General features: G+C 42.5%; 1 protein-coding gene across 1 annotated transcript in view; it reads left to right on the plus strand.

Annotated features, from left to right (window-relative positions):
- The first annotated feature begins 4,120 nt into the window (after window positions 1–4,120).
- The window catches only part of DSG2 (desmoglein 2), a 42,688-nt gene continuing 22,804 nt past the window's right edge, over window positions 4,121–24,004 (plus strand). The window contains exons 1-5 of the mRNA XM_063299224.1: window positions 4,121–4,326; window positions 21,560–21,595; window positions 22,237–22,365; window positions 23,357–23,518; window positions 23,727–23,871. Coding sequence (XP_063155294.1) covers window positions 4,279–4,326; window positions 21,560–21,595; window positions 22,237–22,365; window positions 23,357–23,518; window positions 23,727–23,871 — 520 coding nt within the window. The 5' untranslated portion in view covers window positions 4,121–4,278. The remainder of the gene's footprint in view (window positions 4,327–21,559; window positions 21,596–22,236; window positions 22,366–23,356; window positions 23,519–23,726; window positions 23,872–24,004) is intronic.

Raw genomic sequence — 24,004 nt, forward strand, 5'->3', positions numbered from 1 at the left:
AGAACTGCTTCTTCAGAATTCAGCCATATGACACAACCATCATGTCTCTAGTTGAGAGGCAAGAGAAGGTGGAAAATTAGACTTGATCACTGCGCAAAAGATTGCCTCAGATTTTATCACTGATTCATTTGGAGTGAAGGGACATAGATCTGTTTTAAAAATTATTTTAAAAATAAATTTTAGATTTTTAAAAAGCATCAACAAACAGAGTCACTTGTTGAGATGGGTGGCTATAGAAATCAAATAAATAAATAAACTTAAAAAGAACAAAAACAAGCACACAAATGAAATGCAGAAGCAATCCTGGTGTTATATATGCTCATTTGACATAGTTTCAAGGATGAGATTCAGGGGGAGAAATAAAATGGTATGTATAGATCAGGGGAGAGGGGGACAATTCTCTCCTTAGGATCCTTTGAGCCTACTGACTACTCCTGGAGTTGACAAAGCCATGGTTTGGGCTTAGTTTTGGGATGTTATTGGAGGGTTTTAAGGAAAAAAAAGAGTGCCATAAGCATAAACGTCATCCCTGAAACCTACAAATTGGACCAATTTTTTTTCACATAGGGGAATTTATGGGATCAGATGATGTTTCCTTAAAGTTCCCTTGAACTTCTACAAATCCAAGAAGTGGGCTGAAATGTTGGCTTCATTCACATTTAATAGCCAATGTGGTTAAGAACTTGACTAAGATTGGGGAAATGAGGTTTAAGTCTACTTTAAGCCATGGAAGCCCACTGGGTGACTGACTGGACCAGTCAGTTTTTTTCAGACCAATATACCCCACAGAGGTGTTACAGGGGGAAAAATGGAGGATAGAGTTCCACATGCACTGTCAAGAGCCCCTGGCCATTATCAAATAAATCAATAAGCTTTAACAACACCAGCAATATTATATACATCCTTAGTTACCAGGAACTGAGTTTGACTTGCAAGACTTATGATCGTGATATATGTAGGTATGCACATAAGTATAATATTACATGTACAAAGAGCAGGCCAGTGACCTGTTTGTATTTCCCATGTCTACAAATCCTGCCTAGGTTACTAGGATGATATTGGCACTTGCCATCCACAGATAGCAGCTGGAGCTCCATCAAGGCCTATCAATGAAATATGACTTGCCCCGCTCCCCCCATTGTTAAAATAGTGTTTCACTCCATCTCCCCAAGAACACTGGGTAGCCTGATCTAGCTGCCATTTTAATTTCCTACAACACCTCTGATATAGATTCATTCATGTTCATGTTACTAAGCAGTGTTCTGTGATGGAAGATAGTGTTCCCCAGAGGCCATTTGATCAGCTCCCCCCTTCACATCACACTTAGAAGCCCTAGTCCCAATACCCTACAAGATTCTACTCTCTTCATTAACATTCCAACACCAGCTGGTTCTTCTGAATCTTTTTCACCATCCATGGTCTGAGTCATAGTGAGGGAAAAGGCAGGGACAGAAGTTGGATACTGACCTGGGAGTAGGTATTTAGAAGCACAGTATCCATAATTACAACGAATTTATGAATTCTTACATTTCTAATCGCAAGAACTAGCACCACAGCTCTCTCTTGCCCTAATATATAAAATATCTTGTCTAAAAACCAGGACTCCACTACACCCTTAAAAAGAATACGCGTTGGAAATATCTTAACAAGTTTAAGCAAGTCCTGTTAAAATAAATTATTGCCTGGCAGGTTACAGCTTGCTTCTGGCTTTTCTATATATTTTTATATTTTTAAAAAATATAAAAGTTTTTAAGGATGGATGCTGGAAAAAAAAACTTAGTACAATTTTTCAGAATAGATTATTATTTTATATATATACATACACGCAGAGAGAGAGAGAGAGAACATTAAGACAAGCACAAGCTGTAACAAAATGTAAAAACTTCAGCATCACTACTGAGAAGCAGTGCCTCACTTCAGGGTTCTAAACAGCCAAACACAGTTTGCACAATCATAGTCACAATTGGCTGGCTTTGCACAAAATTCCAAGCTTAAATCCACCCACAAAATCCCAAATTTACAAAATTAGTCTGTGGTTTACAAATCCAAATGTCAAAGGTCAAAAAACCCATTACACCATTATGATTTGCATGGCATTGACTTAATGTAGTACATGACCTCAGCTTTCTACACCTAGGTAAACTAGAATTACGATACAACTCCAAATAACTTCTAGATGGCAACAGAGTTCACATTCTTTGTATCCCCTTGCTGCCATTACGGTCAGATGGATTTTTTGCACCTGATATTATAGCCCTTTATGACTTAGTGTAGTATGTAAACTCTAAGGTTTCTTGCCCAACATTTAATTTTACTCATCCAGCAGGTATTCAACAGTCTTTAAGAATCAAGGTTCTTGTTCTTTTGCCCACCAAAAAGTGTTTGCCCATCAGTGAGTTCTGCACATCACTTGATTACATCTGCGCATGGACCAAGGCCGTAATTGTAACAAGGATATCGTCAAATGCATTCTACATGATATATCTGTGCAATATTCATGTAACTGAGTTGATTAATAAAAGTTAGCAGAATCTTCCTGTACAAATTTATTTGCCATCAGTATAATGGTCAATATATCTTTGAATGTACTCTTTAGTTTGTACAACAGACAAAAGCTTTTTGGACATGAGATTTTATCACCAGCGCCAGATAAAAAAGGAACAAAAGCCCTAGTCTGGGATGCATTTTTTAAAACTGCATTTTTGTAACCCTCTCCCTTGTTTTCAGTAGATCTATTTTGATCATGTTTTCAGTTGTTTGTTCTTACAACCAGAGCTGTTATAAATGACAAAACATGCCTTGAATGAATTTAAGATCTATTGGGAATACAGGATTGTGCTGAAACTAGGAAGGGATTAACCTTGCTCAATAGGCCGAAAAGCTTTCTTACAGAAATTGGGCTGAGTTTCAGGGAAAAACCATAACTAAGCAAAGAAAATACCATTCAGCAAAGAAAGGTGTACTATCAACAGATAAAAGGGCAATTAAGGAAGGAAAACTTTAAGAGCAGCAGGCAGTGTGTGAAAAGGGAGCCATTTTTAACATTTTTCCCTTAACTCACAACTCATCCAAGGGAGTTTATTAACAGCAAATTCAAAGCAGCAATGAGCTAAACGCAGAGTCCTTACAGTTTGCCACGAAGAAATTGCTTAACAACCGTCCAGCGTCATCCTGTCACTGCCGAAAGTGCACCTCTTTTGACCCGCAAAGTATTTTAATCCAGCCCTGAATTTATGACAGCCACAAACTTAAATGGAATGTTTAAAGGATTATAAGTAAACTAATCATCCATGCTCAAATGCAGTGTATCGACCCACTACAGGCAATCAAAGCAATTTGGCCATCACTCGCAGGTTTTAACATTTTCAAGACTCAACCGGTACTACAGACGATAGTTAGTTCACCAAGACAACGTCTATAACCTGAAAAAGCAGCTGCCGTGCTGTAAATATCCATTACAATTCCCATTTCTCTCCCCCCTCCCCTTCCCGGTTTGCATGAAACTGCTTGGGTTTAGGACTGGGGGGCTGCAGCGCGCTGCTTGCCTGGGCAGGCACCCCCCGGGCGCTACGTCGTTTTCGGTGGGATCGAATGAAAACGGAGAGAGGCGAGTGGGAGAGTATCTTTATTGCAATCGAACAAACCTCCACAAAGCAGTAAGACGGCTCAAAATTCCCTATCAAGCTGGAAGTCAATGCGATTGTGGCCAGGGAAGGCAGGCGACCAGGAATTCCGCCTGAACAAGAGTAAAGCGGTATCAAGCGACTTGGAGAGAGGAAAAGAGGGAGAGGTCGGCCGCCGCAGGACAGCCCTAGGCCGCGCTGGAGGCAAAAGGATCTCAGGTTGCACTGAAGCGCGCAAGAGCAGCCTCGCACCTTAAACTCAGAAAAGCAAGGAGTGCCCTTGCGCAAAGGCAGCCTTTCATCTGAAAGGGCAAAAGGCAACAGCTACCCCTCCACCGCCCCTGGCGGGTCCGGCGGAGTATGACTCAAGGGGCGGGCAGGGCTCCCGCACCCACCTGGCGCGCCTTGCCAGGCCGATATTCTCCGCCCTTCGGCTGTTCCTCTTCCTCCCCGCGCCGCCGGTAGTCAGCAGCCAGCCCTGTTTTTGTTACTCCCCACCAACAAGAAAGGGGTTGGCTTCAGCAGTCACCAACAGCCCAGGCGCTCGAAGCGAAGTCCCAATTTCCCTTCCGGAGAGTTGAGCGGAAAGGGCTGCTCCTGCTGCTGATCCGCAGTTCAGGACGCGAAGTCGAGGGAGAGACACGGGGGCTGTACCATGGCTGGATACCTCGGCGTGGCAGGGCCCAGCCTGTGGCTACTCTGGGTGAGTTTGGAAGCCCACCTCTTGCTGCCTGGCAGTCAGCTCGTTCTGGCTCTTGGGAAGGGGAGCTGCCCGAGATGGGTGCCAAGGAAAGAAAAGGAGCGATAGGGAGACCCAAATTTTCGAAACGGAACCGCAGGAACGGACGAGCTCTGCGCTGGAGGCGAATCACTGGCTGAATGGGGCGCCGGAGCAGCTGCTCCTCGTTCACCCGGACTGCCGCGCCACGCCCTGGGAATCCGGCGCCGGAACCTCGGGAGCTTTACCCGAGATGCTAACCGCGCTCATCGCTTATCTCAATGTGCAAGGTGGAAAATGCCTTTCGTGGAGGGGAAACTCGTGGGAAGATCTGGAGGTGTTGGTATTGCGAGAAACATGTTTAAGTTGCCATTTTATATATGCGCTTTCTTGGAAGCAACTGGTTTTAAGCTCGGCTGGGTTGTTCAGTCGTTGGTTTGCAAGGGAAACCTGGAAAGTTTGGAGTGTTTTAGAAGCTTTGCTTTCATTTTAACAAGAAGGCGGGTCTTAATTTCAGAAGTTCTAGCCAGGTTGTTCCAGGCTCTGGGGAGGGCAAGAAAGATTGGCCATCAGATTTCCAGTTGTTGAATCCCCTTTTAGAATTCCCACTTCTCCAAAAGCTGTCAGGCTGCCTTGGGCCCTCTAGATGGCTTGGGAAAAGAATTCCCAGAATCCCCAGCTGGCCTGGCTGTTGGGAGTAATGTATACCCCAAGAGACTAGACTGGCCTGTGGTAAGCAACCTCTTGCTTGGTCCAGTGGGAAACGGTCATCTGCAAGCAACTAGTCACATCTAAGGGGGGGAAAAGAATAAATTAAAAGAAAAAAAACCATGCAAAGTATGCCAAGGAGTAATGGGGTGGTAGGTGTGTTTTTTTTAAAAAAATCCTTAATTGTGTCCAATTCTCTCAGAGACTGGACAAGTCCCTGCAGTTTTCTTGGCAAGGTTTTTCAGGAGTGGTTTGCCACTGCCTCCTTCCTAGGGCTGAGAGAGAGTGACTGGCCCAAAGTCACCCAGCTGCCTTTTGTGCCTAAGATGGGGCTAGAATTCATGGCCTCCTGGTTTCTAGCCCAGTGCCTTAACCACTGCACCAAACTGGCTCTTAGAATGTGACAATTGGAACTGAATAATAATAATACATTAATAATAATTAAGGGGAGGGGAGGATATATGTGTGGATATATGTGATAGGAAGGGCAGGATATATGTGTGTTGTATTTAAAAGCAGGCTTAATCCTCCACTTCATAGGGAACAGCTGATTCTTTTATTCCCCCTCAGCTTCTGAAGGTTTCTAGCCACCCACTGGGGAAAATAGGATGCTGATCTGGCAGGGCTATTATTGTGATTAAAAGAGTTATGCATGGGATGGCAGCCAATAAAACCTGTTAAAGTAATAATTTTATAGGGTTGCTAGGCAGTTGTAAAGGTAATTGGTGAGGATACTTCCCATGATAATGATGTGCAAGCAAGTTCATTGCTGTTATCTGCAGTTGTAACATTCCCATCCCCATGGAAACAGACATAACACTTCATTTATACAATTGACTTGAAATTGACAAGTAGAATTCCCCCATCTTTAAAACAGCAAGGTTTTCTAAACAAGTATTATGCTTCTTTCAGTTTTGTTTTGATCCCGTTGAGATTTTGGACTTCAGCTTCTAGAACTTCAGCCTTCATGCCCAGCATATTGGGGAAAGATTAGCTTAGACTAACATCCTTTGATTTTCTCCTTCCTCCCCATACTTTTGCCTTTTTAAGAGTCTAATTTGACAAGTTCATACATATCAAAGGTGCACCCAGATTTCTCCTGAAATCCTTAAAATGATTCTGGAAATGATAGGGTTTGTTGTGAACAACTTCATATTGCAAACACTGTTTCTTAAATTATCCTCTGAGATATATTGGCTGGAATTGATTTGAGCTTGGCCTCTTTTGAGCTTTCCCTAAAACCCTTTCTGGATATAAGGCTTCAGCCCTGAGGCTCGAAGTGATAGTAAAGATGTTTCCAACATTTTCGTGGCCATTTTAAATTTTGAAAAGTGTCCAGGGCGCTAAAAATAACTGCTGTTGGAAAAGGCAAAATGATGTGGCAAATCACCAAATACTGACCCCCCCCTCCTTTTTTTCTTTTTCCCTTTGACTTTCTCTGTGCTGCTGTTGCAGCCAGGAATGATAAAAAGAAAAAAGTTGGGGTTGATCAAGGAAAGCAATTGTGGGCATTTTTTTCCTCATGGGTACTGCACTGGAGATCCCTGAAGAGAAATTTGATCAGTCATTTTCATTTCTTTCTCCTCCCTGGATTTTTATACCCTTGTAAAGAAAATCTGCAATTAAAAAGTTTATGAAACTCACAGTAGTTAAAAAATAATAATTTTATATTAAGCTTCTATTGCAGACATTTAAACAGTGTTTAATTTCTAAAATGTGAAGTTCCAGAGCTGAAAAGTGAACACTTTAAATATAAAGACCAGAATTTGACCAAAGGAAAATGTCCTATTGTTCTAGACCCTCAAGTAGATTTTCAGTTCATGGTGGTTAGCTCACTGAAAGCATCCAATCTTGTATCCATCTAATTTAGGAGGAATTCCTACTGAGGTTTTCTTGTGAATATTTATATATACCTTGGCTGCTGGTTCTGGGTTTTTTTTTCCACTATTGCTTGTGTTTTTAACCGTTGTTAGCTGCCCAAGTCACCATGATGAAATGGGCAGCCGTATAAATGAAATAAAAAAATAGAATTGCATTGTTTGTGGGCAAAACAAGCAAATTTTATGCTACAGGTTAACAGGATTACAAATAAAATTCTATTTTATGTTTTCAGAGAATCCAAAAAAAAAATTTAGAAAAAGGCAATTGGATACCATCTTTATGAGGAGAGACTCAGTGTATTAAAAAAAAAGACTGAGATGGATCAAACAGTAGAGTGACTACCTAATTTGATATCCTCCAAGACAGTCCACAATATTCTTAGTATGCTAGCAGAGCCATACCAAGAATAATGGGATATAATTCAATACAGTGAATGGAGCAGATCAAGGAAGCTAATAATAATTAAACTTGTATGCTGTCCAACTCTCAATAACTCTGGTAGTATATAAAATCATGTACATTGTGGAGAAAGATTGCTTTTTACCACTACTACCCTTCCTCCTCACATTACTAGAATTTTCACTCTTTCCATTAAACTGGCTGGTAGTAAATTCAGGAGAGACAGAAAGGAATGCTTTTCTACACAACGTGGAATTTTTGGAATGCACTACTATGGGGTATAGTGTCAGCTATTCCCTTAAATGGAATTTAAAGTGAATCAGTTAAACTCATGGAGAATCAGTTCTACCAGGGGATATTAGCCATGACAGCTAAATAAAATACCTAGGTTCAGAGAGAGAATATATCTGAAGGCTATCTGATGGGGAACAACAACATTGGTGAACTAACTTGAGGCATCTGGCTAGCCACCTTCAGAAAGTAGATGTTAGACCAGATGGATGCTATGTTCCTGGAAGCCTTTCAAAGTCTTGAGATGCACCTGACTAGAGTCCTATTCAGGTATTTTCAGTCTGACTTAAGCACAAATGAGTGAAGAGGTAGAGTGAGCATCCTGCATGTTCTCTTCCATCTTGGTTTTGCTGCCCTTTCCAATTTAGGGTGAACATTTAAAATGGGGAGTCTGTGAAGTATTCTGGATAATGTTGAAATCCAGACTCAACATTGCACAGGGAGCTTTCTATATACAGAAGAGGCTTCTTGCTTCAAAAGTTCATCTTGAAATGAAAAGAGCTGTGAAAATGGTGACAGAGGGATAGAACCATCATGCTAGTTCTTGCTGCCTGCCTTGTATGCTGTGATAAGAAAAGTTAACACCTGTAGAGGGTTTTTACTTAAAAGTTAAACTATATGTTACTTGGTTTTAGCTTTTTTGTTGCTGAAAATCTTTCCTCCTTACAAGCTGCTTTTAACCTTGTTGAAAAAAAATAGAGCTATCTTTATATTTGTTCTAAAAGTGTAAAAAAAGAAAAAAAGAGAATGAGTAGGATTTTAATGGGAAAATGGCAAACTGTAAGTGTTAAGCCTCATTGTTTCTCCAGCACAAAACTCAATTGCCTTTAAGATGTGCTCGCTCACTCAAGCATTTTCCTCATTCCTGAATAGGTAGAGAGGCTAGTAGAAAACTTTTTTAAGATTAGCCAATTCTTGTACATTTCTTGCTCATCAACAGCTTTCATTTCTAGAACGTCTCAGGCCTTGAGGCCTGTTTTGCACAAGAACAATTAAAAACAAACCTCATTGCCTAGTTGCTGTGTTTCAACACCCAGTATAATGAAGGAACTCTTGATTGGAAATTTTGAAATGTTTTAAATCCTTGTTTGCATGCTAGAAATTATGGAAACAGAAACAGAAGTCTAGATTTTCCCTTCCTCTGTTCAAAAGGTTGCTGGTTTGGGATGTTGTCATGCCAGCCTTGTTAGATCTGAGAATGATTAATTTTGTTTCATAGAAATAACTTTTTTCTATTATACTTCTGGAGGAATGGAACTCCACCTTAATCTGATATGTTTCTTCCTCTCCTGCTTGAACTCCAGTTTTTTCTTCTATATACTAAAGTTTACCACTGCATATGAATAAGCAAGGCATGTTTTGTCCTTGTCTTGCAAACCGTGTCGTCAGAACCAACATGAAGAGAAAAAGCCAAATGGTGTGAGAACTGGGGAATTTTAGATTGAAGATGCAAATGTATGATTATTTTTTTAGACTCATTTTCCCTCCCCTAAATTATTTTTGTTTGCTTTTCTGTATTCTGCTTCCCATCTTCAGATTGACAGTGGCCATCTTGTTGGTTCTGTTAAATAATGTGTGTATTTGCCATAGCCAGTTTACAGACCAATCTACTTGCTTATTCTCTCTGACTTAAATAGGACTTATTTCCAAAAAAGCATACAGAGGAATGCAGCTTAAGCAATTCTTCAGACTCAGAACTACAGGAATAATTATCTAGAATTATAGAGGTGTGCTACTGCATTTTCTGTCTCAGGGAAAGCTTGGAGGTGTTTTGAATCTTTTAGTGGTAATGACATAGGGTTTGATCCTGAAATAATGCTTATGGAAGTAAAACTGCCCATTGTAAAGAAGTCCTACCATGTATTCAGACTTAACTGCAAACACCAGTTAATTTCCTGCAATGCTCTGTCACTTAGGAACTCTGGTTAAACAAGTTCTACCAGTCTCAGAAGCCTACCAGATTATTTCTATTTTGCCTGCATTTTGTCACAGAGGATAATAGAGGATGAGTATCTGCGCTGGGCAGCCTCCACTGTCCATTGGAAGCTGTTCTTGGAGATGAACTCTAGAAAAGGCATGGATAAAGGCAGTCTTCATGCAGACACATGTAGAGAGATTATGAACAGCGCTAGAAACCCTAAACACACTTACCTGGGAATATAAGTAAACTGAAGGAGAAAATAGCTGAGGATCTCAAGGTCTTTATCCATCCCACTATACCTGAGGGAAACTGGGCTAATATATCTCCCTGCCATTTCAGCAGCATATGCATGCTGCTTGAAAGTAAGAACCATTGAATTCAAGGGCCTTACCACAGAGTTACCATGCATAGGTTTATGGATCATTGGCCTGGATGTAAGGAATGCCTAAGACTAAATAAAAGACTCGGACTCTAAATCAAGTTTAAGCTCTGGCTTTTATTTAGAATAGAATGCACACCAGTAAAAAGCTGAGAGTGAGGGAAGTGCGCCAAAAGTTGAATTAAATAGTCTCGCGCCAAACAGCGCTCCACCCCACGAGTTCCATGGAGTGACAGGTCATCAAGACTTGATAGGTGAGAGGTCGTCCAGCCCCCTTCGCCCCGGGCATCGCCCTGGTTATCTTCCTGCAAGGTAATGGTCCATTACCGCGCGATTAGACCTCGATATTCCTCAAAAGCCCGGACGCGCCCTTCCGAACCTCGCCCTGATCATTTCTTTAACAATGGTGTCAATGGTCGATTACTGGGCGATGAGACCTTGTTGTTCAATAGATCTCACAAACCCATTACCTTCTTTGTCCAGTTTATCGCCCACACCTCTCCAGTCATTGACATGCATCCGCGCTTTGTCATGCGAGCCGTTACGATGTTGCAAACATCGCAATGGCGATCATGACATACCGCCCCCCTGAAGAAAATCAAGCTGAGGGCTTGGAGGGATATGCAACATGGAAGTTGTGGACTAGTTTGGGGGCCTGAATGTCGTGGGCAGCGACCCACTTGGGGTGGGGAAAGTGTTTCCAGCGTACTAAGTATTGGAGAGAGCCACGAAGCTTGCAGGAGTCGAGGACCTCCTTGACTTCGAAGTGCTGCTGTCCGTCAATCATGATGGGTGGAGGAGGGGGAGTGCGTGGATGCCACCAGGAGGGGTCACTGGCCAGCTTGAGTAAGCTGCAGTGGAACACAGGGTGCAGCTGCTTCAAATTATGAGGTAGATCCAAACGCACCGTGACCGGGTTCGCAACTTGTGTAACCTGAAAGGGGCCAATAAATTTGGGGGCCAGTTTCTTGGAAGGCTGAGGTGACTTGATAAATTTAGTGGAGAGATAAACCAGGTCCCCTACTCAAAAAGGTGGCTGTTGGCGCCTGTGCTTGTCAGCCTGAAGTTTGTATGAGGTCTGTGCCTCATTAAGAGCATCCTTAATGATGGGCCAGGAGTCTGCGAGTTTAGAACCCCAATCACAGGCCGTCACTACCAGAGACGGCTGTGGGAGCTCGGGAATGGGGACGAAGTCCCGACCCGATACCACCCTGAAGGGGGTTTGTCCCGTGCTTTGATGCACAGCGTTATTGTATGCAACCTCTGCGAAAGGAAGCAAATCCACTCAGTCGTCCTGGTGGTAGTTGATGTAGGAGCGGAGGAATTGTTCAAGGGTGGCATTGAGGATCTCAGTAGATCCGTCAGTCTGGGGATGCCAGGAGGTTGATGATGCTTGCTCTGTGCCAATTAATTTCAAAAAAGCCCGCCAAAACCGTGAGGTAAATTGTGTGCCCCTACCGGTCACCAAGCGAGAGGGGCAGCCGTGAAGGCGGTACACATGCACCAAAAAGAGCTTCGCCAGCTGTTGTGCCAATGGGATAGAGGCACAGGGGACAAAATGAGCTTGTTTGGAAAAGTAGTCTTTGACTACCCAAATGACTGTTTTCTTCTGACTGGGCGGTAAATCCACGATGAAATCCATAGAGATTTCATCCCAAGGGCGTAAAGGGTTAGCCACGGGCTGCAGCAGCCCCTGGGGTTTACCGGACGGTCGCTTAGACGTTGCACAAACAGGGCAGGATGCCACATACGTTTTGACATCCTTCCTCAGCGAGGGCCACCAAAATTGGCGTCGGGTCAAGTGGAGGGATTTGAGGAACCCGAAATGACCAGCCTGTTTGCTGTCATGAGACCGGCTGAGGATAGTTGATTGTTGCGAGTCAGGGACGTATAAACGTCCCTCCACCCAGGTGAGGTCTTGTTCCATGGAAACCTTGTCAGGGTTAGCAAGGAGCCAGGGATCAGACTTTAATGCGCGGGCAAAATCTGCATGCAACCCACCCAGCAGCTGTGGTTGCCCGCGGCCTGGAGCGGGCTGCGCTGGAGTCGTTCGCAGGGGGGAGGCTGTTCCAGAGCGCGGCTCCGGATGACAGCGGCCAAACCCAATTGAGACTCAGAGAGCACAGTCCCCACGACGTCGGAGACAGGCTCCGCGTCCTGGGGCAGACGCGAAAGTGCATCTGCCAAAAAATTCTTCTTCCCTGGAATAAACTTCAGCTGAAAGTTAAAACGGCTGAAAAATTGAGCCCAGCGAATCTGCTTAGGGCTGAGGCGCCTGGGCGTGCGGAGCGCCTCGAGGTTGCGGTGGTCTGTCCAGACCTCAAAAGGGCAAGTCGCCCCTTCTAAAAGGTGACGCCAAGCCTCCAGTGCCGCTTTCACTGCAAATGCCTCTTTCCCCAGACATGCCAGTGCCTTTCTGTCTCGGAAAATTTCCGGGAGAGATAGGCACAGGGCTTCAAGAGTCCGGCAGAATCCTTTTGTAATAGGATAGCCCCAGTTGAAAAATCAGAGGCATCAGCCTGAACGACAAAAGGCCGTTTGGGGTCGGGATGGGATAAAATTGGGTCCGCTGTAAAGAGAGCTTTCAACCGTTCGAAAGCAGCCTGACAGGGAGTCCAATTGAGCACGGACCCTGGGTTTTTTTACCTTGCGCGTCTCCCCGACGCCTTTGGTCCACAACAAATCAGTCAAGGGCAGGGCAATCTCCGCGAACCCTTTTGCGAAGGATCTGTAGAAATTTGCGAATCCCAGGGAACTTTGGAGCTGGCACCGGGTGCGCGGGCGCTCCCAGCTCAAAACAGCCTGAACCTTTGCAGGATCCATTTCGATGCCCTTATCTGAAATCCTGTAGCCTAAGTAATCCAGGCACGACTTGTGGAATTCACACTTGGAAAGCTTAGCATAAAGTTTAGCATGCCGGAGCTTGGTGAGAACCTGTCTTACCAATCTTTCGTGTTCTCTCTCAGTTTTGGAGTATATCAGGACATCGTCCAGATAAACCAGTACTCCTTTAAACAAATGGTCATGCAGAACCTCATTAATTAGTTGCATGAAAACCCCCAGGGCCCCTGCAAGACCAAAAGGCAGTACCTTATACTGGAAGGAGCCCAAGGGACAGTTAAAAGCTGTTTTCCATTCGTCCCCCTCCCTGATGCGAATGCGGTAATACGCCTCGCAGAGGTCAAGTTTGGAAAAAACCTTTCCAGTCGACAAGTGTGCCAACATATCTTTGACGAGGGGGAGGGGGTACTTGTTTGACAAGGAGGCTGAATTTAACCCGCGATAGTCTGTACACAGTCTTAGGGTACCGTCCTTCTTCTCGCGGAACAGAACGGGCACTCCAACTGGCGAGTTTGCCGGTTCGATGAAGCCCCGAGCGAGGTTTTTATTGAGGAAGTCCCGCAACGCCGCCAATTCCTTTTGTGTCATTGGGTAGATTTTTGGCTTAGGCAATGGGACATGAGGGAGCAGTTCAATGGCACAGTCCGTCTTGCGATGGGGGGGTAACTGGTCCGCCTCGTCCTCCCCGAAGACGTCAGTGAAGTCTGCATATTGTTCTGGCAACCCCTCCATGGGGGTAGCACGAACTTGAGGGTCGACAATCTCAGCCCTCCCTACAGTCAAAGTGAGGGATTTCCCCTTAGCAGGTGCCTGGTAGAACCCATCCTCAAACGTTATCGTACGGGTTCTCCAGTTAATGTAGGGATTGTGGCAAGTTAGCCAGGGGATTCCCAGAACCACTATAGGCTTGCCTACCGGGGTGACCACGAATTCTATGGTTTCCCTGTCCGTGCCTATTTGTAGGGTAACATTCCCTGTACCCTGGGTGGCCACCACCCCCCTCCCCGCCATGGAACCATCGAGTTGCTGGAAGATCAGCGGTTTCGGGAGAGGGAAACGGTAAATTTAGTGCAGCGACTAGGTTGGGGTGGATCAGGCATCTGGAACACCTGGAGTCCACCAAAGCCCCGACTTCAATGGTCTTGGAGCAGTAGCTCAGTTCAATTTTTACAGCCAGGATGGGGCAGTCCGCACTCACCCTGGTGGTATCGTGCCCATTCTCCATCACCTGCCCAGCGGCGCTGTTTAGGACAGGTGGAAGGCGTTTTCCGCCGGCTGCTCTGGGGCAGCCAACCCGTCCCCCGTGAGGTAGACGTCCTCTTCTTCGTCCGGGGTCGCTAGTGCCCCTGTCAGCCGTTGGGGAGGGTTGGGTGCTTTCTGTGGAGCCTTCTGCGTCGGTCTAGGTGGGCGATCCGCCGTCCTAGTCTTGTGGCATTCTGCCGCACGGTGACCTGCCTTACCATACTTGATGCATTGCCCACGGGCAAAGTGACGTTGTCTTTCGGTGTCCCATGTCGGGCCCAACTGTGGCACTGGTCCTTTCCCGCTGGAAGGAAGCCTGTCTCTCTTAGCCGCCAGCATGAAGGTGCGCTGAGCGTGTTCAGCCTTCCCGGCAAGACAGATCCAGTCATGCAGTGAGTCCGGATCATCCCTGTACAGCGCCCATTGTAACACCTCTCGATTGAGGCCATCCTTAAACATATCAATCAGGGTGGCCTCTGACCATTCAGGGACCTTCCCTGCCAAGACCTTAAATTCTAGGGCGTAATCTGCGACCGATTTCTGCCCCTGATTAAGTTCTTTCAGAGCGCCTTTAGCCCTTTCCTTCGCCAGGGGGTCTTCACAGTACTGCTTCAAAGTGGTCAGGAAGGTGTGGAAGGTAGCCAGGGCTGGGGCTCCAGACTCTGACATTCATATGTACCAATCCGCGGCTCTGCCCTTAAGTTCTGTGGCAATAGCCGAGATTTTGGCCCCTTCCGATGCAAAACAATGTCCGTATAGCTGGATGTAGTTTGTTGCATTAGTTAAAAAGAATGACAGGTTCGTGGGATCGCCATCAAATTTTACTGGAAAGTCTTTAGCGATCCCACCAACTGGAGAAACCCCAACCTGTGAGTGAGTAGGGGTGACCCCCACCGGAGTAAAGCCACGGGGCCTTGGGAAAAAGTCCCGCACCTGGCCCCTTCCTTTCGGGGCCGGCAATAGGGTGGGTGGGATGCCAAGACCCCTCCTTGCACCCTGCGCAGCAGCACTCTTCGTGAGCTCACTCACCACAGTTGACATGGATCACAGCATGTGTTCTAATGACTGCACCTTGGACTCCAGAGCCCTGATCCTGTCCGTTGTGACGGGATCATCCATCCTCAGTGCTGTCGGTTGTTGCCCGATCGTCAGTCCTGCGAATTCCCTCTTGGGCGTCTGGGGGTATTGGAGTCTCCAAATGGTGTGGGGTGTCCCCGGCCAGGGGTCCACTACGCCGTCCCACCCGAAGTGTTGTTGACTCACAACTCCCTCTTCCATCGGGACCCTCCACTCCGGGCTGGGGCTCCAGGCTCCAAACTGGGGTGTGGTGTGGGTAGGGAGGGGGCTCGTGTCCCATCTCGGGAGCGTCGATTCCAGAAGGTGTCTGGTCGCCTCCCCCACTCGCGTTGAGTCCTTCGCGTCTCCGCTCTGAAGCACCGACTCCAAGATCATCCCCGGTTCAGTCATCTCTAGCTGCTTCTCTCGCAAGAAAAATTTCCTGGTAGAGACTAGCGAGGTTCGTTCTTAAATGACTCTCAACTTTATGTAAGGAATGCCGAAGACTAAATAAAAGACTCAGACTCTAAATCAAGTTTAAGCTCTGGCTTTTATTTAGAATAGAATGCACATCAGTAAAAAGCTGAGAGTGAGGGAAGTGCGCCAAAAGTTGAATTAAATAGTCTCGCGCCAAACAGCGCTCCACCCCCCACTCCCCAGGTGTGCCCCACGAGTTCCGCGGAGTGACAGGTCATCAAGACTTGATAGGTGAGAGGTCGTCCAGCCCCCTTCGCCCTGGGCATCGCCCTGGTTATCTTCCTGCGAGGTAATGGTCCATTACCAGGCGATTAGACCTCGATATTCCTCAAAAGCCCGGACGCACCCTCCGAACCTCACCCCGATCATTTCTTTAACAATGGTGTCAATGGTCGATTACTGGGCGATGAGACCTTGTTGTTCAATAGATCTCCCAAACCCATTACCTTCTTTGTCCGGTTTATCGCCCACACCTCTCCAGTCATTGACATGCATCCACGCTTTGTCATGCGAGCCATTACGATGTCGCAAACATCGCAACGGCGATCATGACACTGGATTTCTGGATCACTGTTTTCTCTGTGTAAGTGTGTTTGTGGACTTACATATGAGAGAATATTTTTTGGAAAAGAAAATGGTTTGTGTATATAAGATGGGGCATCAGTTTTCAGAATAGGCTGTATATTTCTTACAGGAAATTAATTTTAATCATTAATTAATTGAATCAAGTTAAATTTTTGTCCTACTGTTTTTGCATAACTTATGGCCAGTGAATATATTCACATAGATACACCAATACAATTGGACCACATGTGTTTTGTTTGGAAGAAAAAATTTCCATGATTTGCTTCAGTAGGAGTTGCCAACATTAATGGATAAGGCAAGGGAAGTTGGGCAGTGTACAGAATTTGTGTGTTTCTTTTTATAAACACTTTTCTGTTTAGCTTTCTTTGCAGGGAAGCTATCTTAAATTCATGGTCATCTTCCTTAAGTTTAATTATGGTAATATATGTTTTGTCTTGATGGTATTGGAATTCTCCCTAAGCTCCAAAGGAATTATGGCTATTTCTATTCATTATAATTTTAATCATGTTCATAACCGTGCTATAAAGCATATTGTATTTGGGTGTGGAGCTCCTTTCATTATGTTTGTTCATCTGCGGAATTGCTTGATTTTTTTTTCTTTTTACAGTCAGCCAGGGTTCTTTTTTAATTGTATCTGCATACAGTATGTTGCTTTTCCATTTTATTAGTAAGCCACCCAAAATGGTTAAGGAGTTGGGTGGCCTCTAAATTTGGGTAAATATTTGGGAGGCAGAATTCTGAATGACCACTAGATAACAGCAGATACAGAAAGCTGAATATTTACTGCTATTCTTTGGTAACCTGGAGTTTTGCAGGTCTACATTTTAGACAATTGTCCTCAACCTGATGGTTTCTGAGCGATGAAAACTGAGTTCTCACACATTTGGAGAACACTATACTAAAGAAGATTAGTTTAGGAGATATTTGTGATGAGTCAGTTGACTGAGTTCAGTAAGGTCTATGACTTCTGTGCATTGCAGAAGCAATTAGATCAGCCTTTTCCGGTCAGGTGCGTTCTAGAAATATTGCGTGTTCAATCCCAACAGACATAGTCTGCATGCCCAAAGGAATTTTAGTTGCATCACCAATTGTATGGAGTTCATTGAGTTCAGTGACAGATTGGTACATGTTTCAATGCAAGTATATACTTCAGCTTCAGAACTGAATATAACCAGGATGTATATAACAAGGGAAAAGTGCATTCTTATCTCTGTTTTCCCAGAAATGGGAGCATCAAATCTGCACACATCAGGATTCAATCATGGTAGACAAAGCTATTCTCATAGGAGATTGGAACTATCATTACTTACAACACACACAATTGTTGTTTCTGCTCTACTGATCCAATATCAAAATCTGGACTTGGTGTAATCAACACAGAGCTCATGATAATAAATCTTGTGTTTTTAGGAAACTGGAATGCTAATAATCCCCAAAGCACAGCAGTGACCAGAAAAATCCTCTTGAGTGGAAACTCTGGAAATGGTGAAACTGAAGTTCTATAAGTCCAAAGGACACAAACTGGGTGGATCAAGTGTCATTTTGAGGGTCCCACATTTTAAAATGTTTTGTTTCTTCTATATTCTGGAGAACAGCTAATATTTAATTACAATAAGGAAAGCTGTTCAGGAAGAAAAAGTGTTAGATGGTATGACTAGTAGGAAAGCACATTTAAATATTTTTAACTAGCCCCATATCATTACCCGAGGCCATACAATAAGTGAAATTCATTTAATCCTGCCAAGACCTTTGGGTAAAGCTTAATAACACAAACAATCATCTGCATCCTCATTGGAAAGGTTACTCATGAAAACTATGCAGATGCTTCTTTTAGACTGTGTACAGTGTTATGCTGTTCAGGTGTTACACCTGAATAGGACACAGCATCTTATTCAAGTGGTGCACAAGTGTTTATGCTGGTCATGCCTCTGGTATTCCCAGTGGACTAACCCCGTCTTTTCCAGACGTTTCCAAATTGGAAAGATCTGATTGGTTGATTGAGTGCCATCAAGTTGTTTTCAAGTTCTAGCAACCACATAGATAGTTCAGGGATCTTTCATGGAGAAAATCTATCACATACAGGATTATCACATACAGTATAGGGTTATCTCGTATAGGACATATCATCACGTATCAGATTTAGGGATTATCTGTATGTGTCCAACTGAACATGAGTAGAATCTGTGCAGGGTTCCCACCTCAATGGAAACCTCTAATAATGCTTAACTGAATGCACATCAAAGCCTCCAAGTAGAAGGACCTGGAGCATTGGGAGAATAAGTTCTTATATACACTGTTGTTTCTTATTTGACTGGAAAGCCTAAATAGTGCATACAATTTCTTAGCTTTCTAAAGTATTTTTCCATAGTATCTGCCTGGCTAATTCGATCTGGCAGGGTTGGTGCGCTCCGGGTTCCTTCAATTAAGCAATGCCATCTATCAGGACAATGCCATCTATCTTCTCTGTCGCAGCACCTGTCCTCTGAAATGAGGCCCCCTCCCCGCTGAGTTCAAATTGGCCCCCACCCTACTGGTGTTTTGAAGGGGGCTAAGATCTGGCTCTTGGCCCAGTCTTCTGATGGGCATGACTGAAGCCTCCTTAGGTCGTTTTCTTTTGCTTCCACCCGGTTTGTTGTTCTACCATCTCTACCCTTTTTTTCCCCTTGTTTTTCTTGTCATGTTTTCATATTTTAAACCATTTGTAAGCCGCCCAAAATTGTTGGGAGTCGGACAGCATATATATTTAATTAAAAATAATGTATAATAGGTCAGACTTCAGTTTTGGTAATCTGGACTCGAAGCAATCCAGTGAACAAGTCACTAGAGTTCTGATTGGTAATATTGATTAGAAGGAAGATGAAGGTTAAAACCCAATTCCAATGAGAACTTTACAGTTACAATACGCAAGCTGGGCAATCATACAAGTTGTTTAAATAAATAGGCAATTTATGGTAGCAAAACTCTGGTATGTTTTCCAGTGCTCTGAATGATGAAAGTGGCTGGATGCTTCCTTTTTTGCACAGGTGGGGCAATATGCATCTGTTAATTGTTTTTGTAACTGCTCCTCCTTCTCCCCACTCTGCTCCAAACAAAATCCAAAGAAAGATTACTTTATTGGATTATTTTGGATTATTTTAGAATTCAAGATGGCTTGAACCATGGTTTGGATTTGTAATTTGATGATATGTAATGAGTCATGCTATCTTAAATAGCATACTGAGAATACAGTGAACGACAGTGGTTTAATACTAGCAGTGTTGACTCAAAAATAAATGTTGATCAGTTTCATCAACTTTGTTTAGCAGGCCTCTTTATTCCAAATGCAAGAATGACCAGAGTAAAAGACACAAACTATACTTTGTATAGAGTTCCGTGACTCTTTCATCCAAAGATAGATAGATAGATGACTCTTCAAAACTACTTGAGCATGTTGTGTTTTTGTGAAAAAGTGGTAAGGAGAAACTATATTAACCCCTATACCTCTGTAAGCAAGTAATACCAGCTGGGGGCATGTAGGATATTGGAGGATACATGTGAGGGAGTGTAGCTTTCTTCATGCAATAATCTTGATACTGCTGTTTATGCAAGTATTAATGGGGACGCCATCTTCCGAAAGCCAATAGCAGCTTCAGAGACAGGACAAAAAGAGTGATAGATTAGTATGTATAACTGATACTTATTGGCTCTATCCCTGAAGTTGTTCACTTTAAAACTCACAGAGAAATATATGTCTATTGTGTCTATTAAGTATTGTAAAACTGTAAAAACAAAGGAAAAGAATTTGGGTGCCAGATAGTCTGAACTTTCTAGAGACAGGGAGCTGTGATGTCTGAAGGAGAATTTGATATTTAACTACTGGCCTATGTTCCAATATATTTTAAATGGTGGGCATTATCAGGGAAAACAGTTTCAGGTGACAGGGTATGGCCAGTCTATTTTGTTTCTGTGTTCAGCAACTGAATAAATATTGATTTTAATACTGAGTCCTGTGTTGGATAGCATGAGATAACTTGCTTGCTCTGGAGCAGTGTTTCTCAACCTTAGCAATTTTAAGATGTATGAGCTTCAACTCCCAGAATTCCCCAGCCAGCAATTCTGGGAGTTTAAGTCCACACATCTTAAAGTTGGTAAGGTTGAGAGACACTGCTATAGAGCTTTAGATCCCAGGTCTAGTTAACGGGTTTCAAAACATGAGAGACCGCTGTGAGGAAAGGAGTCCAGAATGTTCTTTGTACGTATAACAGCTGTGTTGTGACAGCACTTCGTGTCACTACGAAGTTTAATGAAGAAACTTCAGTTTATACCTGCATCCTTCTGACAGGCATGGATCAGGTAACTGTCATACCAGGATATGACTGGCTTTGACATAGGAAAGAAAATGCATTTATCACTCAAACCAAAGACATCCATCCCAGGACAGAAACCTTCCATATACTAGAAGGAACTTTTTCTTTAATATTGCAGATATTGGCAAACAAGAATGCATTTGGGTTTCAAATTGAGAAACCACATGCCTTTATAAATTGTGAATAGAGGACAGCAATGTGTTAAGGAAACTAAGGTATTTTTGAGAACTTCTCATCACTTGAAAGACAATAATTTACTGTGGATATATTAAGGGCAGGGTTGCTTTTAGTTTCCTTAGCACATTGCTGTCCTCTATTCACAATCTAAAGAAGCCTATATAAGGTGGATTTGTCAGAGGGAAAAAACCACAGTATGTATATATGTAAAAAAAAAAAGCTTAGCTGCACTGAAAATTTTAACTAAAAAGCAGATTAAGCCAAATTGGTTTTTAAAATGTACACTGAGTATACACCACACTGACATTTCTGGATCATCTTCTGTTAATAAAATCTTAATGTGTTTAGCTGACTTACAGCACTAACATGGGCAGCTCGAGTGCTGAAGGGTCCTTGACTACACCTGGCAAGCCACTACTTTAAAAAGTGGCACATAGTTGGCTATATATTCTTACATACTGAAATGTAATTAATCAATTCCAAGGTTTATTGCAAAAGAAAGTGGCATTCCCACATCCCTGGAACATGTTTGAAAAGTTATCTTTGCTCTCTTCTGTGAGTGCTTGCCTAAAATGCAGAACTAACAAAATTGACCTATTAATGCTGATTTAACTATTTTCAGATTTCATTTGTATTCACTTGTATGAAATTTCACAGCTTACTTCCATTTTATGACCATATTAAATGTGGAAATCTAATGTTTTGGTTTTAAATAAGGCAATATTTAAATATACATCCATTTCATCATTTTTTCGAAAAATAGTTTAGATGTATTTAATATTGTCTGGGTGGAATAATATGCACTACTGTAACTGAGTTTCACTGATGCCAAAATATTGCACGGTGTTAACTTTTTTAGTGGTTTATATTGGGAGGGCTAGTTTTATTTTTAATGGCTATATCTGTTTGTTGCAGAGTTATATAATCTTTGGAAATGGACTTCATATAGAGGTAAGAAACTACTAATTTTCAGGGTATTTTCAGTGAATATATATCATTGTAGCATAATGTATGGGAAGGATTATAGTTTCTTGAGATTAGCCTTTCCCAAACTGGAAAGATTATCTTATATCTAAGATAATTCTGAGAATTAAAGTCCCAACATAACTGAATGGTGCCTGGTTGGAGAAAGGTTAGATTACTAGGAAGGTTTTTAAAGGTTTAGTGAAAGTGTTCTACTAAGTAATTTATTTCTAAAGCTTGTATAGCGAATATGTCCTAAGATTCCACATGTGGTATATAGCAAATAATGTAATTACTTTAAAGACCATAGAGGACAACGGTAATTATTACAACATACCTATTGGCAAGTCATGAACATTGCACAGAATCAGCAAGTAGTTTTTCTTCCTATAAGTGCTTATGATTTCTCAGAACATGCATACTTTATTAGAAATAATGTGGTCAGTCCTTACAATACAAATGTTGTGTTGTTGCTTATATTGAAACATGCCATGTGTTTTCTGTCATGAATCCCATGAGGGTATTTATATGAAAAATAAGAATGTGCATTTAAAATAGCAGACTTCCTGAGTTTGGTTTGACAGTAAGAAAATTTGCAATACTGCAAATGAAACTTGATTTCCTCACAGATTCTTGGCGGAAGGTATGACCAAGTATTCCATCAGGACAGCCTAATCAGGCAAAAGCGAGAATGGATTGTCCCATCTGCCAAGATCTGGGAAGAGCGTGACAATTCCCAGAAGAATCCAATTGCTAAAGTAAGTCAGGCTTGGAAACAAATATATCTTTGGCTTTGCCCTTAATAGCCTTCTGAACTTGGGCTGGAGTTGCAATTCTATCAAACATGGAAGGTGCCAGATTGAGTAAGATGACCATATAATATCAGTTAGGTTATTACTGGAAAAAAATTAAAATGGCAACCATGTTACTTAGTACAGCTAAATTATAATGTAGTGACCTTGTTAAAAGGATTCCATGTTTGCCTTTTTCTCCCCTCCCAGACAAAATTGAGGATAAGATAAAAGTGTTCTACCTGCCTCTATGAAAGTTATTTCAGAATCAGAAATTTTATTGTAGTCAGCCAGATCCTGTGTAGTAGACCACAGGAGAACATCAGTACATAGACAAATTTATAATATTCTGCTTCATTTGAGATTCTCTGTTCTGGTTCACATGCAAGAAAGAGATCCCATGAAAGTCTTTCCTTTTGCCACTTAGTTTTGTGGGGAGCCTTTTCTACATATAGTAGTCCATATGTTGGAGGGTGAGCTGTGGCTTTTGTTTCCTGATTAGGTTCTACTTAATTTTGTTTTAAATTTCTGCATACCTCTTAAAGTATTGTCTACTTTAAGTTTATAAAGGCTGGTTCATACAAACACTTAACTTGGTTCCTGAATTAAGCCATTTTTTGGATTTGTGCAGTTCATTGATCCAATAACTAAATAGGCCACATCCAGAGCAAGGCAAACCTCTTCTTCCAGAAGATTTATATCCAAGAAATTTCTGGACCAACCTTGAAACAGATAGATTGGAATGGTCCAGAGGAAAAACAAAATGTACTAGAGTTTCCCATAGTGTTATACATTGTCCCCAGAACAAAAGGTTTTGTACTTCTTTACTTAACTTCTAGGAAAACTGAAATACAGTAGTGTAAATAGTCATCTTTTTAAAAAAAAATTAAAACATATTTGTATTAAGTTTCAGAGACAAACTCGGTAAATGTTGTTTCTCTTCTCCTATTCCGTATAGATACGGTCTGACAAAGAAGTTGAACCAGGAGTAATTATTACTTACACCATTTCTGGCCAAGGAGTCACAGAACCACCATATCATTTGTTTGTGATTAATGGGAAAACTGGAGAACTGAACATAACTGGAATAGTTGATCGGGAACAAACCCCAATGTTACATGTAAGTGGATGAAATTCTGTCTCTCTTTAATGTATAGATTCATGTCAGTTGTCAGCTCCTGATGTTTACTATATTTACAGCAATTGATTTTTCTTAACCTGCTTATGGAAAAGAGTGAGCAGTATAATTCAATGATATGGTTATTTTTGTTTTCCTGTTTATCATTAATGAAATTAACCATGTGGACTATGTGTTAATATTATTTCAGCTGAAGGGCTATGCACTGAATCAAAAAGGTGAATATCTGGAAAGGCCGCTGGATCTGCTGATTAGAGTTCTGGATATAAATGACAATGAGCCAGTGTTTTCACAGGCAGTTTTTATGGGTTCTGTTGAAGAACTGTGTAATGTAGGTAAGTCCTAGACTTTTATTTACATTTTCATTCTGGCTCAGCATTCATACTCTTTCCTCTGTACAGTTATTTTGACTCCCTTCCTTCCTATAGCCTATGTGTCCTTGTCACAAATGAGCATTTCACTGATTTC

The sequence above is a fragment of the Candoia aspera genome, chromosome 3 (assembly GCF_035149785.1).
Source record: "Candoia aspera isolate rCanAsp1 chromosome 3, rCanAsp1.hap2, whole genome shotgun sequence".
NCBI lineage: Eukaryota > Metazoa > Chordata > Lepidosauria > Squamata > Boidae > Candoia > Candoia aspera.